General features: G+C 36.5%; 2 protein-coding genes across 6 annotated transcripts in view; both read left to right on the forward strand.

Annotated features, from left to right (window-relative positions):
* Positions 1-7686, forward strand: part of LOC130733954 (uncharacterized) — a 48665-nt gene extending 40979 nt beyond the window's left edge. For all 5 annotated transcript variants that reach the window (XM_057586244.1, XM_057586246.1, XM_057586247.1 and 2 more), the window contains 13 exons: positions 202-315; positions 398-481; positions 1284-1334; positions 1418-1597; positions 1676-2004; positions 2104-2427; positions 2525-2588; positions 3690-3836; positions 5809-5913; positions 6006-6116; positions 6201-6305; positions 6581-6650; positions 6744-7686. In XM_057586244.1, coding sequence (XP_057442227.1) covers positions 202-315; positions 398-481; positions 1284-1334; positions 1418-1597; positions 1676-2004; positions 2104-2427; positions 2525-2588; positions 3690-3836; positions 5809-5913; positions 6006-6116; positions 6201-6305; positions 6581-6650; positions 6744-7453 — 2394 coding nt within the window. In that variant the 3' untranslated portion in view covers positions 7454-7686. The remainder of the gene's footprint in view (positions 1-201; positions 316-397; positions 482-1283; positions 1335-1417; positions 1598-1675; positions 2005-2103; positions 2428-2524; positions 2589-3689; positions 3837-5808; positions 5914-6005; positions 6117-6200; positions 6306-6580; positions 6651-6743) is intronic.
* Positions 7687-10508: 2822 nt separating this feature from the next.
* On the forward strand, positions 10509-12397 carry LOC130733955 (uncharacterized protein At3g28850-like). Its single transcript, XM_057586250.1, has one exon. The coding sequence runs from the start codon at positions 11371-11373 to the stop codon at positions 12172-12174; it is 804 nt and encodes a 267-aa protein (XP_057442233.1). The 5' UTR covers positions 10509-11370; the 3' UTR covers positions 12175-12397.
* Positions 12398-14473: the final 2076 nt, after the last annotated feature.

The raw sequence follows: 14473 nt of genomic DNA on the forward strand, positions 1-14473 counted from the left end.
TTGTCTATATTTTCATCTAAGTGCATCTACCAATACTCCAGTAGTATTGGTTGTGATTAAGTTGTTGCATCAAAGGAGCATGAACTTTATGTTATTCTTAATCCATTTAGGACTGAAATTTATTATGTTTTTCTTGCTACTTTCTAGAGATATTCTTAATCCCTTTATGACTGAAATTATGTTTTTCCTGCTACTTTCTAGAGACTGCGAATATATCAGCAGAAGTGTGAAATATTTGACGCAGTCATTCACAGCTATTCTTCTTACCCTTATACCTGGGATGAACCCTGCTATCCACGCCGCCTTATTGTGGAGGTATTTTTGTTTATTTTTTTTAATTTAGTACAATGAAAGCCATAAATTACATGGCCTAACATGCTTGTTACAAAAATGGAAGGTACCTGGAGAGCGGGTTTTGGGGTCATATGCCCTTGATGATGTTAAAGAGTATATGCCTGTCCACTTGCCATCAACCTCTGAGGTAAAACGTTTTGCAATGGTCTCATTAAGTTAGTAAAACAATGCTGTACATAATGTAAATTAGAAATATTTTTGGACAAACTAACTGTTAATTCAAGTGATATTACTTTCTCTCTTTTAGCGTTTATTTCCTTTCTTGTTATAGTTTTTTTTCCTGTTATAGGTATATAAATTGTAAATAAGCTATATACATTTTTCCTAGTGAATGGTATTTATAATTTCTCTTCGCAACCTATTTCCACTTGATATTAGAGTTCCTGATCTAGGAGAGATTGCTCTTGCAAAGCTTCGGCTGCCTTTATTGCAGCCATGCAAACTCCAAGTCTTCTTGATTACAGTCATCACTGTCCAGTGCCTCCATTTTCCTTTGAGCAACTTTATTACGGGCAGAAATTCCGTCAAGTGCTATCTTCCATCTGCAATGCTGTCCATTGCCATCCGCTTCTGTTGGCTTTCATTTAGACCTGAGAACCTCATCTCCGAAACATTCTCAAATGCCTCTATGTGCATGTCTTCTTGCAAATTCCTGTAAACCAATCGCCAGTTTCCAAGCCTTTGTTTACCTTCCTGGTGCCACTATTCTGCTCGTTTTCCTTCGCTTGTCTTGCACCAGGTGTTGGTTCGTCACTACCTATCTTCAATTTCCTGTTGTTGACCAACCCTCGTTCAGCCACTTATGTTTGCTACCATTGGCTATTGTGCCTTCTGTTTTTGCTCCCCCCGAATGTTACATCTTTTTTTATACTACCAAGTTAATGACTAACTCTCTAGATAATGTTGGCTTATGTAAATGATGATTGCAGAAACCAGAGAGGACATTCTTTTTGTCAGTCCATGCAGAGGGAGCAACAAAGGTAAATCCATAGTATTTGACTAAAGATACCTGACTTGAAAAATCACGACCCTTGCCATCATGGATAATGTCTTTTTCTTTCAGGTCCTTAGTGTTCTTGATTCAAATTACCATATTTTTAATGATGTGAAGAATTCAAGTGTCCAACATGCCGCAGAGAAAAGGTTATGTGATCATAGCCAAGTTAGGCCTGCAGAATATAAGGAGAAAATATCGATTTGTATTCAATATATTGGGATCTCTTTGATTAATTCATACCCACAGGTAACTGGACTGTGAGCTTTCTTTATTGGAGCTCTTATATCTTTGTGATCTCTGTTAATCGTACTTTTATTTCTGTAGGAATTGCTTTTTGCCTGTATTAAAGATATAGAAATAAACCTCCTGCAAAGTTTGGATCGCCAAAGGCTTTCCATGATGATATCATTCATACAAATTGACAACCAGTTGCGCTCTACTCCCTATCCAGTTTTGTTGTCCTTCAATAATGGATATAGATCCTGCCAAGTTGACAACACAAAGTCGAGGGATGATGTCATGAGAACAAGAATTGAAAAATTAAATCAGAAGAGTTTCGGAAGCAGCTCTTCTACTCCTGTGATGTGCTTAGAAATTTCAAAATGGAGGAAGAAAGACATTTCATTTATTTCATTTGAATACATAAAAATGAGGTTTCTTTTTTCCCATCTTTGTTGCATCACTTATAGTTCACTATTACTGGTATTTTTTGGTGTTTATAAGTCATTTTTTATTTTGCTTAATGTTTGCAGGATAGCAGATTTCCATCTCGAGATCGAACAAGGAGTTATATTGAGCTTATTTGAGTTCTTTACAAATTTCTCTTCGGGGCAGCAGTTTGGAATCGTGCCATCTTCAAATCACTATGATGGGGTATCACTAAAGGATTCATCCTTATTTGTTCATACTAGTGAGAATTTCAGATTAAGTGCTGACCAGCGTCCTCTAAGAATTGCATCATTGCCTTCCATCGTACCAATTGGAGCCCCATGGCAGGAAATTTATCTGTTAGCCCGAACCAAGAAGAAAATTTATATTGAAATGCTTGAATTGGCACCAATCAAATTGACTTTGAGGTCAATCTCTCATTCTTATCTTTACTCTAACTGCTATTTTAAATTACCTATTATACTATTGACACGCCCATTTGACATATAATTTGTACAAATCCAGTTTTTCCAGTGCCCCATGGATGATTCGCAATCGTATCCTCACGTCCAAGGAATTTCTTATCCATGTAAGTAGTATTTCATTCTTCTTTTGTAATGGTGGGTTCGAGTTCCAATACGTACAAGTTAGAGTTGAACTGTATGCTGTCGATAAGAAACTTGAGACTTGTGTGCGCATGACGTGTTCTTCATACTAGGATGGCTATTCCAACTTGAAATAAGATAACACAATGACCATCTAACTTCCCAATAGGTGTAATCCTGTGTAGCCGAGTGTAATTGGGTTTGGTACTATACTCCAATACATGGTTGAGAAATCAACAGAGTTAAGGACGCTGTGTGGTTTATTATACACCCGCAAGTATGCATGACAATTTCAACAGTGGATTTGTCAATGAATGGATTTAATTGCTCACATTACCCCTTTAAAATGACCCCTCTAGAGGAGCAAAATTGTTAAAATACATTAGCTCATAATTTACTAAATCCCTTATAGGTCCTCAAGTTGACATTATTTGTAACAATTTTGGCACACATGACACATACTCTAGCTTGAGGAGTTGTATTGGAACTAGGCACATGTATAACGGGTAGTATTAGTTTTAGGAGATGATTCATCTTGTTAATAATACTACATGGTATAAATATGTATGTTGAGAAGTCTCACATCGACTAGCGATGTGACAATATAGCCCTTGTATATGGGAAGACAATCTTCACCTCTTGATCTAGCTTTTGAGGTAGTGGTAGGCCTAAACCAAATTCTAAAATGGTATTAGAGCATATCTTAGATCGTTTATTGGAGACCACCCATATATGGGCCACCCGCAGATGTTCATTCCTGCATGTTCCACGCTCCAGTTGTCCTTGGGCGTGAAGGGGTGTGTTAGAAGTCTCACATTAACTAGAGATATGACCAAAATAGTCCTTATAAAGGGTAGAGCAACTCTCACCTTGTTTTTGGGTAGAGTTAGGTCTCCTAAATTCTAATAATGTACATGCCTAAACTGATTAGTCGCATTTTTTTCTTTAGTCACTTCACAATATATACATACACCCATCATGCTGTTCAACAATTTTCTTTTTTAAAGCTTTAGAGAGATATATTAATTCACGGTAAACTTACTGATAGTGGTTTATTTTTAACAAAACGTTATGATTAATTTCAGAGAGGACTTATGGCCCTTGCTGATGTGGAGGGAGCCCATATTTATTTAAAGGATTTAACCATTGCACATCACATGGCTAGTTGGGAATCCATTCAGCAGATTCTAATTAGGCATTACAACCGCCAACTACTTCATGAGACTTACAAGGTAGAGAGTTAATTTATATCTCAAAATCTTGCTGTGTTTGTACTTTGTACATCAGTCTGGCTAGAAATGACAAGCATGAATCTTTTGCCCCAACTCATCAATTTCATCTCAATTATCTATGTTGAATATTGGAACTTGTTCATTCTTTTTTGGGTTAAGCATCATATTAGTCCCTGTCTTTGTGTCGCCGTCTGATCTAAGTCCCTCCCCGGAAAATTTATTGTAAATGGTCCTCATGTTTGAAAATTATTTGGAGCGGATCCTCGCCGGAGCTTGGAGCTCCGGCGAATGCTTAAATGACATGTTGACTGGATTAATGAAGATGATGTGGAATTAAAAATAATAATAAAATAATAATAAAATACACATCAGAAACTTTAATTTAATTGACAAAAATAAAACTAATTAACAAATCTAATCCAAAAATTAATTAACAAAATCAATTTTCCCTAAATCATCTTCAACTTCATCAAAACCAAACCCATTTCATCTCTCATCTGAATCAAATAAAAAATTCTTCATATGCTTCCTCTCTCTTCAAAAAAATCATAATCTTCCATCCCCTCTTGAAATCCTTCCCTCTACCCTGCTTCAAAACCAAACCCATTGGTCATCTTCATCTTCATCAAAACCAAACCATGTTCATCTTCATCGTCATTTACCACATCAAACCCATAAATCCACAAAATTCATAGATGTAAGAATTCATAAATTTCACAAACAGTAAAGGGCGTGCTAGCTTGCCGTCAGCACTCTTGCAATTTTGCTATTGAAAAAGAAGAGAATACAACAAAAACGATTTGCTGGCAACCTTGTAATCACCCTAAACCATTATCTAACCGCAGTTATAAAAAAATCTGTACATTTTAGTGGGAGAAAAGCAGGGAAAGTGAAATCAGACCATGATTCTGCCAACAAATTAACAGGTAATGCAAATAAAGCCTAAACAAATGAATTTCTGGGTATCTTTGCCTAGAAATTAAACCCAGAACACATCACCTCTCCCACCATTTATGGGTATCGAAGCCACCACTTGAGTTGAGATACAAAGAGAGAATGGGTCCGGGCCTAAGTTGCAGAAAAATGGAATATGCATAGCTGTGTTGTCGATTTCGAAGAAGCGAAACTGCTAACGCTCGTCGCCGGTATACCACTGTCGCAGATCTGGGTAAGAGCTGCTGCTCCGTCTCAGCCGGGTAACGCCGGTTGCCGCCGACTGCGACCTGGTCTGTGCTTGAAGCTAGATCTGGAAGCACCAATGTCGGCCTCACGACCTCACCCCAAATATGTTCTTGATGCTAGATTTGGAGGCTGAGAAGGGGATTCCGGTACTGATTTTGGTGGGTTGCAGGTAGGTATGATTTGCTCTGTGGAAGGAGATTAAGGAGGGAGATGAGGAAGAAGTTGAAGTTTCTGGGTTTCTATGTTGAAGTTGTGTGTTATTTAGGGTTAGGAATTGAGGGTTATTGTTTCTGATTTAGGAATTTAGAATTGGGGTTAATTTGGGGGTAATTTGAGTTTTTAAGTTAATTTTATTTTATTAATTTAATTTAATTTTCTGATGTGTAAATTTTTATTTTTTTTATAATCCACGTAAGCATTTTTATCCCAATCAGCGATCCAAATCAGCACTCGCCGGAGCTTGGAGCTCCGGCGAGGATCTGCTCCAAATAATTTTCAAACATGAGGACCATTTACAATAAATTTTCCGGGGAGGGACCTAGGTCAGACGGCGACACAAAGACAGGGACTAATATGATGCTTAACCCTTCTTTTTTTGATGTGCTATCATTAGTGTGCTTCCTATTTTGATAAGTTGTACAACTTGTGTTTGAGAATATTTTGATCTGCACCTAGTTGAATGATTAATTTCCTTACATACAACTTGTTACTGTGCAATAATATTAACTTAATGTACCCAGTGTCACATCTGTATAACAACGTTGTACCTTGTTTCCTTCTAAATTTGTAGTTGTTTGGTTCGGCTGGTGTCATTGGTAATCCCTTGGGTTTTGCAAGGAGCATAGGACATGGCATCAGAGATTTCTTGTCTGTTCCTGCAAAAAGCATTATGCAGGTAAAAGTCTAAAGATGCTGGGCCCTTTTCTTTATTTATAGTTGATATTCTCGTCTAATAAATTAGTTGAGCACTCTGAGTTCAATTTGCAGAGCCCTACTGGACTTATTATGGGGATGGCTCAAGGCACCACTAGTCTTTTAAGCAACACACTGTATGCTATTAGTGATGCGACTTCTCAATTCAGTAAAGCTGCACGCAAGGTGATACTTGCTTCTATTTCATTGTATTTTGATTCATATTATTGAACTTTGTTCTTAATCATAGCTTTCCTTTTCATATTCTAGGGTATTGTTGCATTTACATATGATGACCAAGCTGTTTCAGGGGTGGAAAAACACCAAGCAACTGTATCTTCTGACAGTAAAGGTGTAATTAATGAAGTCTTAGAGGTATGTGACCAGCACGCATACTAGCATCAACTTAGTCATCAGCTAGTTTGACAAGCCTAGGGATAGAACCACACTAAGGATAACACAGTTCAATGGGATCCAGAGAAATCATGTCTTCATCCATAGCTATACTTATATATAATCATGTCGTTTTTTCCCTTGCAATTTCTCATGGAATAAAATATTAGTTATATATAATGACTGTTTAAGTGAATAATTACCATGCATCCACTAGAAGATCTAATCCTGCATTTGCATTTCTATATTGTTTGCAGGGACTCACTGGTCTCCTCCAGTCACCTATAAGAGGAGCAGAGAGGCATGGTCTTCCTGGTGTCCTCTCTGGTAAATCAAGTTGATTGAATTGTTTTGATCTCTTATAAACTTGAAGCACCTTTAACAATTGTCAGTGACAATTATTGCTTATTTTTATTGCAGGAGTTGCTTTAGGGATTACAGGACTTGTGGCAAAACCTGCTGCTAGTATACTTGAAGTTACTGGCAAAACTGCACTTAGTATTAGAAACCGCAGTAAACCCAATCAATTAAGATCACAGCGGTTTAGGGTCCGGCTTCAAAGGCCACTTTACCGTGAATTTCCATTAAGACCTTATGCATGGGAAGAAGCAGTTGGTGCATCCTTCCTTATGGAGGGTGATGATGGGTTAAAGTATAAAGATGAGAAGTTAGTGGCCTGCAAAGCCCTTAAAGAAGCTGGCAAGTTTGCTGTCATAACAGAAAGATTTGTATTGACTGTTTCCAGTCCAAGTTTGATAAACTTGGGCAAGCCTGAATTTTGTGGCATCCCTGCTGATTTGGAGTGGATAATTGAATGGGAGATTGGATTGGAGAGTATAATACATGCTGACAGTGATGATCAAGGTGTTTTGCACATTGTTAGTAGTGGACCAGATTCCTCCTCATTTAGGCAAAATCAGAATTCTCCCAAGAGAGGCAGTGGTAGCAGAACCAGGGCTGTGCGTTTCAACCATTATCCGACTCATCTTCCACTTCCTCAAACAAATTTAGAACTAGCTTGTGAGGAAGATGCAGCCAACTTGTTACAGATTTTGTTGTCTGCTATAGAGAAAGGAAAAGGTAAAGCTTGGGATTCAGGGAGGATCTTGCATCGAGCTAATTTCAAGTAGGTTGTGGTCCCTTATGGAAACCTTATAGTTTCTCCACTACAGTTGGAACTAGAATAATGGAACTATAGTTTCAAGGGCTTTCTTTTCATTACACCTATTTCTATGGCTTCATTGCAGTTCCAGCTCTCAAGTAACTATATTCTGTTCTTTGTATATTTACTCTTAAAGTATTTAAAATATACTGTACATAGTAAAAATGAAATAAAATTTATCAAAATGTACACATTCCATTCTATTTTATTTCAAGTCTTTTTTTAATCCTTTTAATCTAAAGGTATAACATTATTTTCCATGTTTCATCATAAAAATGTTGAAATAACGAAATAATAAAATAATTATATTTCATTCCATTTTGTTTTATATCTTTTTTGTATTTTATTTACCGATTGTTATATATTTTAACATAGTTTTAAAACACGAGTTATTGAAATAAAATTTGGTTATTATATAAAAATGTGAATAGCTTTCAATATTTATTCTTAAATGGAAAAGATATGAATTGCTCCATAGCTACTATCCAATTATCATTGATGCCACCAAATGTAATGGAATGTTCAACTCAAAACGATATAAACACGATGTTGGTTTGTTCACATGAATTGAACAAAGGGAAAAGGCATTTCTCTAGGTTATTCGTTCAATGTTAAATCAATCACAACATTGCATGTCCGATTAAAAAAGATAACAACATTGCATGTGCATGTGGGTTAGTGTTTACCTTTCTTTGTTGCTTCCACTTTTTTCTTACTCTGCCCCCATGCATGTGAAACTTTTCAGAGTCCACTCAGTTGGGATTAGTGGTGGAGGATTAACAACTTTTCTTTGGAAGTGTTATTGATTGAGTTCTGCTGAACACGCCTTGTTTCCTTATCTGGTTATTATGAACACATGAACAATATTCCCTTATCTTTGAGTACTAGATACTTTCTTTCTAATGTTTCTTTCCCCCTCTTCAGATTTAGAGAAGTGATGACAATGATAATATATAGCTAGCATGTCTTTTGTTGTTTTGTTTCCCTCCATCTTCTGTTAATACGCTTTTCGTCATCTTCATTTCATTATTGAAAAATTACAAAAAGCATTTTTATTTCAATGTTTGAATCGCCCTTCCAATACAAAATTATAACGAAATTGGTATTTAACTCGCAATCCATTTGGATATGGCAATCCGCTTCAAATTTCTGTCTATGCTCTACTGATTTGGATAAACATCTCAAGACTTTCCCTTCGTCATTTCTCAATACTCCACTAATTTCAATCTCACCCATATTGGATTGAGATTCTCTCACATCACATGATAATGTCGAGTTGTGTGTATGTCACATCATAAATATTCAATAGATTTCATCTATTGCCATTTATCTAATTCATATGAAGATATAAACAAAAAATTGAACATAAGAGAAAGTGAAATAGTTTTTACATAAGATGAATTTAATCTCACCCAAATTGCCCTTTGGAGCCCCCAACAACATTGAATTTAGCAACGTCATCTCTTGGGGGTTACCACATTCTTGCTCGAGGAGCACTAGTAACCACATGAAGCTAAAATGGCCCCTGCCACATCAGCTTGGAGAAGATGCCTCAGGTTGCAGGGAAAGGAGAGGGTGCTCCATGTTGGTGAAATCATGATCCAGACACCAATTATGAGTTCAGTCTTGATTGGTTTTGGTTGTGTAGATAGGATCATACGATGATGCACTTTGACCAAATAAAAAATGAAGCACGTATTTCAATAAGTACATCAATTAGTGGCAATAACCTTAGATATAGTAAATTATACTCCCTGACTCCCTCTGTCCCTAATTACTCCCTCCGGTCCTATTTATAAGCAATAAAAAAAAAAATTCACATAGTTTAAGAAATGTAATAAAACTAGATAAAATGCATTAAATTTGTTTTGAATCAAAATAAACTTCCAAAATTACCCTTTGTTATTCATGTTGGAAAGTGGGAAAGAGAGAGAATAATTAATGATACACATTCTACAAGTTTGAATTAATAAGGGCATTATTGGAAAAAAATAATTAATATAGCTCAAACTTTCATTTGGTTCTTATAAAAAGGACCAAGATTTTTCTTCTCTTTCATGCTTATAAATAAGACCGGAGGGAGTATAAGCTAAAGATGAAACTTTTGTTTTGTCACTAAATATAATCTAAAGTTATAAAAGCTAATATTTATTTCCATATGTATCCTTGCATTTATTGGTAGTGGAGCACTATTAGTAGTATAATGATTAAAAAGTGTTATTTTAAATAGGGGTAGACATGAAAAGTTGTACCTTTTTTTATAAACCAATGCATCAATTAAGACTTTCTTAATAAGTGTGATTTTTACAACTTTAACTTATAATTAGGGACGGAAGGAATAATAATATGCGTGTTTAATAATTAGGTAAAGTTTCACGTTGGAGGAAATAATACTTGAAATAAGATGCTAGGATCTAGGAGTAGCTAGTATAGTGAGATAGGAGTAGTAATTTTGACGGTCTTTAATTCTTGGTTTGTTACTTTTTTATAAAATTACATGTAAGTGCGAATTTTAAAATATTCAATTTTTTGCAAAAATAAGTATTGAACCCCAAATTTAAAAATAAGTAATGAGGTCTAAACCATTCAAGGAACCAAACGTGCATTTAAATTATTTATTTTTCCAACTTTGTCATGTTGGTTTTTAAATTTTTTATGTTACAGTTGTGTCAATTTAATTTTAATTGGTTGTGCTAAAAAATAATGGGTTGAATTTGTGCCTATCCAAGATTTGTTTGCAAATCCTTCATTAAACAAAGTCATTGAGTTAGGAGTATTTAATTAGAGAGATTAAATAATAAAGCTCATCTTAAAATATATTTTTTACAAAGCTCATTTTAAAAATATGATAATATTATAGTATGTTTATAAATTTGTATAAATATCACACGAAATTTTTCTTGGATAAATTTCCACAATCATATCAATAATTGAATCATTCATTACCCAAAATGGGTTATTTTTAAGAGAAAAATCAGTGTGCTCTCAAGTCTCAATCTCATCCATAAATAGCTGTACAAACTTGTATTAAGGGTCTCTAATCCACCCTGGCTCTTCATTAAACCCCAATCAAAGCAAGAACAAAACAAAACAAGGCAACCCCTCAACCACCAAGCTACCCTTCACTCTACCTTTTTCTACCCTATCACAATCTCCCCCCCTCCCAATTTCCCAATTGCCTTTTCAATTCCCTCTCAAATCTCACTCCCTTGCTTCCTTCCTTCCCCCTCATTTCCCCATCTCTCTCCTTTTCTCTGCTAAAAGCTTAAAAGAGAAACAAAAAAAATAAAAGCTGAGGACCTCCCGAACTTTGCACACATGCAAATTCACCACCATCAACCAAAACCTAAACTTTAAGCAATCAAATTCCCAACCCTCTCTCTTCCCTTCCATCCATCAATCTATCACCAACAACAAAAATAGAAACAAATCTCAATTTCCCCCAAATTTTCTCCCTCAAACAAAAGCAAAAAAATCCATTCTTTCCTATTACCCATTTCTCAATCTCCCCCATTTTCATCAAAAATCCTCATCCCCCTAACAAAAATCCATTCTTTCCTCCTCATACCCATTTCTCAATCTCCCCCATTTTCATCAAAAATCCTCATTGCCCTAACCAAAATCCCATTCTTCCCTCATCAAACCCATTTCTCAATCTCCCCAATTTTCATCAAAAATCCTCATCACCCTAAGAAAAATCCATTCTTTCCTCATCATACCCATTTCTCAATTCCCCCCATTTTCATAAAACATCCACATTACCCTAAGAAAAATCCAATCTTTCCTCATACCCATTTCTCAATTCCAATTGCAGAAGAGAATTGAACAAGAAGAGAATTGCAGAGAAAAGAGAAGATACTACTATTTTCGTTTTTCCCACCTTCAATGTGGCGACCGTGGGGCAAATCCAAATCAACCACTCGAATTCACAGTGCATCTTCTTCACCTTCCTTCTCCTGTTCCTCCTTCAAAGACATTCAAACCCTTTGCCTCGACGAACCACCGCCACAACCCTCCCCCATCAGAAAATCCACCGTTTTCCACCGAGTCCGACTCGCCAACTCGCTCCTCCGCACCTGGTCAACTCACTCCCAAAACCAGAACCACCACCACCAACAACAACAACAACAACAACCGAAGCTACCCAGAACCCTCTCCTACCCAGATGACTCGTTACCTGACCTTCCACCTTCTCCCTCTCCGGCGCCGGAGATTTACCTTCCGGGTACAGAGAATCGTGTGGTGGTGTACTTCACGAGCCTGCGCGTGGTGAGGCCGACATTCGAGGGCTGCAAGAGCGTGTTGGCCATTCTCCGCGGCTTCCGCGTCCGAATCGACGAGCGGGACGTGTCGATGGACTCAGCTTTCACGGCGGAGCTGATCCGGGTGATGGGTCGGAGCAGGTTGACGCTGCCGCGTGTGTTCATTGGAGGGAGGTATGTTGGTGGTGCTGAGGAGGTGAGGCAGATGAACGAGGTGGGGGAGCTGAAGAAGATTCTTAAAGCGCTGCCGGAGGTGGATCCGGCGGAGTGTGACGTTTGCGGCGGTCACCGGTTTGTTCTGTGTGATGAGTGTTATGGTAGCAGGAAGGTGTTTACTGAGAAAGCTGGATTCAGAGTCTGCATTGCTTGCAATGAGAATGGTCTTGTTAGGTGCCCTTCTTGTTTTGATGATCCAATTTTATTATGAATTTAGCAATGGAATGAAAAATTGAAAAAAATATAATCTCTTTTCTCATTGATTAGGATCAGTTTTGTAGTTTTTTTGTGGGCGAGTAAGAACATGTATAGGCCCATGATCAGGTGGGGGATTGTTGATTGATACATTGTTATGTGAGCATCTCTATCTCCTTCTGGAATGGTTAATATTTTCATGACCATATGTTAGCTAACTTGTTTTGCCTTTTGCTCTATCACATTTGCAATTTATTTTTCATATGAAAGGGTTGTGTATATTTTAATTTTTTGAACATGTTTTTGAGTTATATCTATGCTCCCTATCTTTTTTTCTTAATTCTATTTGTACATGCTATTCGATCGAGCGCAATAGCGTCGTAGTCGATCCCATTTAGTAGGATAAAGTTGTTGTTATTGTTGTATATTTGTACATGTTATTTCTCCATTGTCATAATTTTGGTTAATGATTCCAAAGCAGATGGTGTTACTAAAATGAGATATGATTTTTGAGGTGCAGAAAATCTAGAAGTGGATGTTTAGGTGGGGCACTTGGTTGCTTACTTTTTCTACATACTAGTTGTTTTTGGGCATAGGACCCCCTTTCCCCTACATGATTGGTGTCTTGTGGAGGAGTTTGGAAGGGTAATTCTGGTGTAAAATGGTGTATGAGTGTTACTTTTCCTTTTGTTATGACTGTCTGCTGAATTAACATGAGCTGTTTGTATAAAGTGGTGTTAGAATGCCATACCTCTAATCAAATGTCTGAATGGAACAAAAGTCGAAACTTCAAAGAGCTGTGCCATTGTTAACAAACTAGGCAATCTTGCTTTGACTAGGGCCCAGTTTGTATTAGCTTCTAGTTTATGTTAATTATTTATCCAGATAAGTTTTTGCTTAGTTTATGAAAAAGCCTGTACCAGTTGATAACAGTTCATACAGAAGTTGGAAAAGGAAGATTCTGAAAAAGTTGAAATATAGTAATTGATTTTAACTTATGTGAGGAAACTATTATTTGGAATGATCATTTTACCTCCTCCCCCCTCCAATAAGTGATTGTTGAAAAATCCAAAAAAAAAAAACAGATTTATGATTTTTAAAGAAAATGTTAGAAAGAAACAGAGCTACTATCATTCTCCATCTGCTTGTCTTTTCCCCCCACCTTGATCCAGCATCCATACCAGTCATTATGATTTTGAGATGGTTGGGATGCTTTCACTTTGAAGCAGTTTGTTTTTGCTATGTAATTGTTAGATTGAAACCTTTCACTGTGAATCATTGAAAACTCTATTTGTTTCTTTCAAGCCTGTAATATTTCTTCTGTTGAAGGGTCCCTGCTTTTCAATTTTTAACTTCTTGAATCGCCTACTTATAGTCTGTTGTTTGCTTGAGCTACCCGGAATCAATTCTGGCTCCTAGAAGCTACTCGCAAAATCTTTTTTCTGGATTAGATTTTGACTTTAGAGTCAATTGTAAAAGAATTTCCATGCTTTGCAGTAGAATTGTGTAGCCTCCAAAAAAGCTACTATTAGTAGCTTAGAACTTGTGCAGTTTAAAATGAGAGATGATTCTACTTTTGTTTGTTAAACATGCACCTAAAATGCTTGATTGACGACATGCTTCCAACTACTGATTATGACTCGAATATACCCCATTTCTTTCTGAAACAACCCTTGTCCTGTCCATTATGAAATTATCAGTTATTGACAAAGGATTATGAACACATAACTTGATCTGCGATGCTTTTCTGCATGGATGTCCTACTTTGTAACTATCCATTAGGGTAATAATGGAAGGGAATGGTCCAACTGCTAAAGAAATCATGTTCCCTCCTTTCTCTTTGAAATGTGAAGTTTTGTCCTTTTCCATTTGGTTGAAGAGTGAAAAGGACAATACATATCATCCTTATTCACTTACCATCATCATCATCTGTGAAAATTTCCAATGAAGAAAAAGTGGTTTTCCCACCAAGAAGATCAATCATCTTTTTTCTTTATGGTCATTAGAAGATAAAGTATATTATATACAAGGCTTAGTACCTAACGTGGTATGTATTGAGAGTGACAGATTTCTTACATTATCAGGAAAGAAAGAATTGGCTATCTAAGTCTAATTGACATGTTCGCGCAGCGTTAGCTTGTTGTTGGTTGCTTAAAGAAACATTGATTCATGGGTTGTAAAAAAAGATGTTGAAAAGGGATGAGCACACATAATAGGAGTTCCTCTAAACTAAACAACAATAAATAATTTATAGCTGGTAAAAAAGCAACAAGTCACAAAGAGATACAGTAACAATAGAAGTCCTTAAGTCACTA

The sequence above is a fragment of the Lotus japonicus genome, chromosome 1 (genome assembly GCF_012489685.1).
Source record: "Lotus japonicus ecotype B-129 chromosome 1, LjGifu_v1.2".
NCBI classification, from domain to species: Eukaryota; Viridiplantae; Streptophyta; class Magnoliopsida; order Fabales; family Fabaceae; genus Lotus; species Lotus japonicus.

Bases quoted from the DNA above. Each gene is read 5' to 3' on its own strand.
- LOC130733955 (XM_057586250.1), top strand. From the start codon at position 11,371: ATGTGGCGACCGTGGGGCAAATCCAAATCAACCACTCGAATTCACAGT.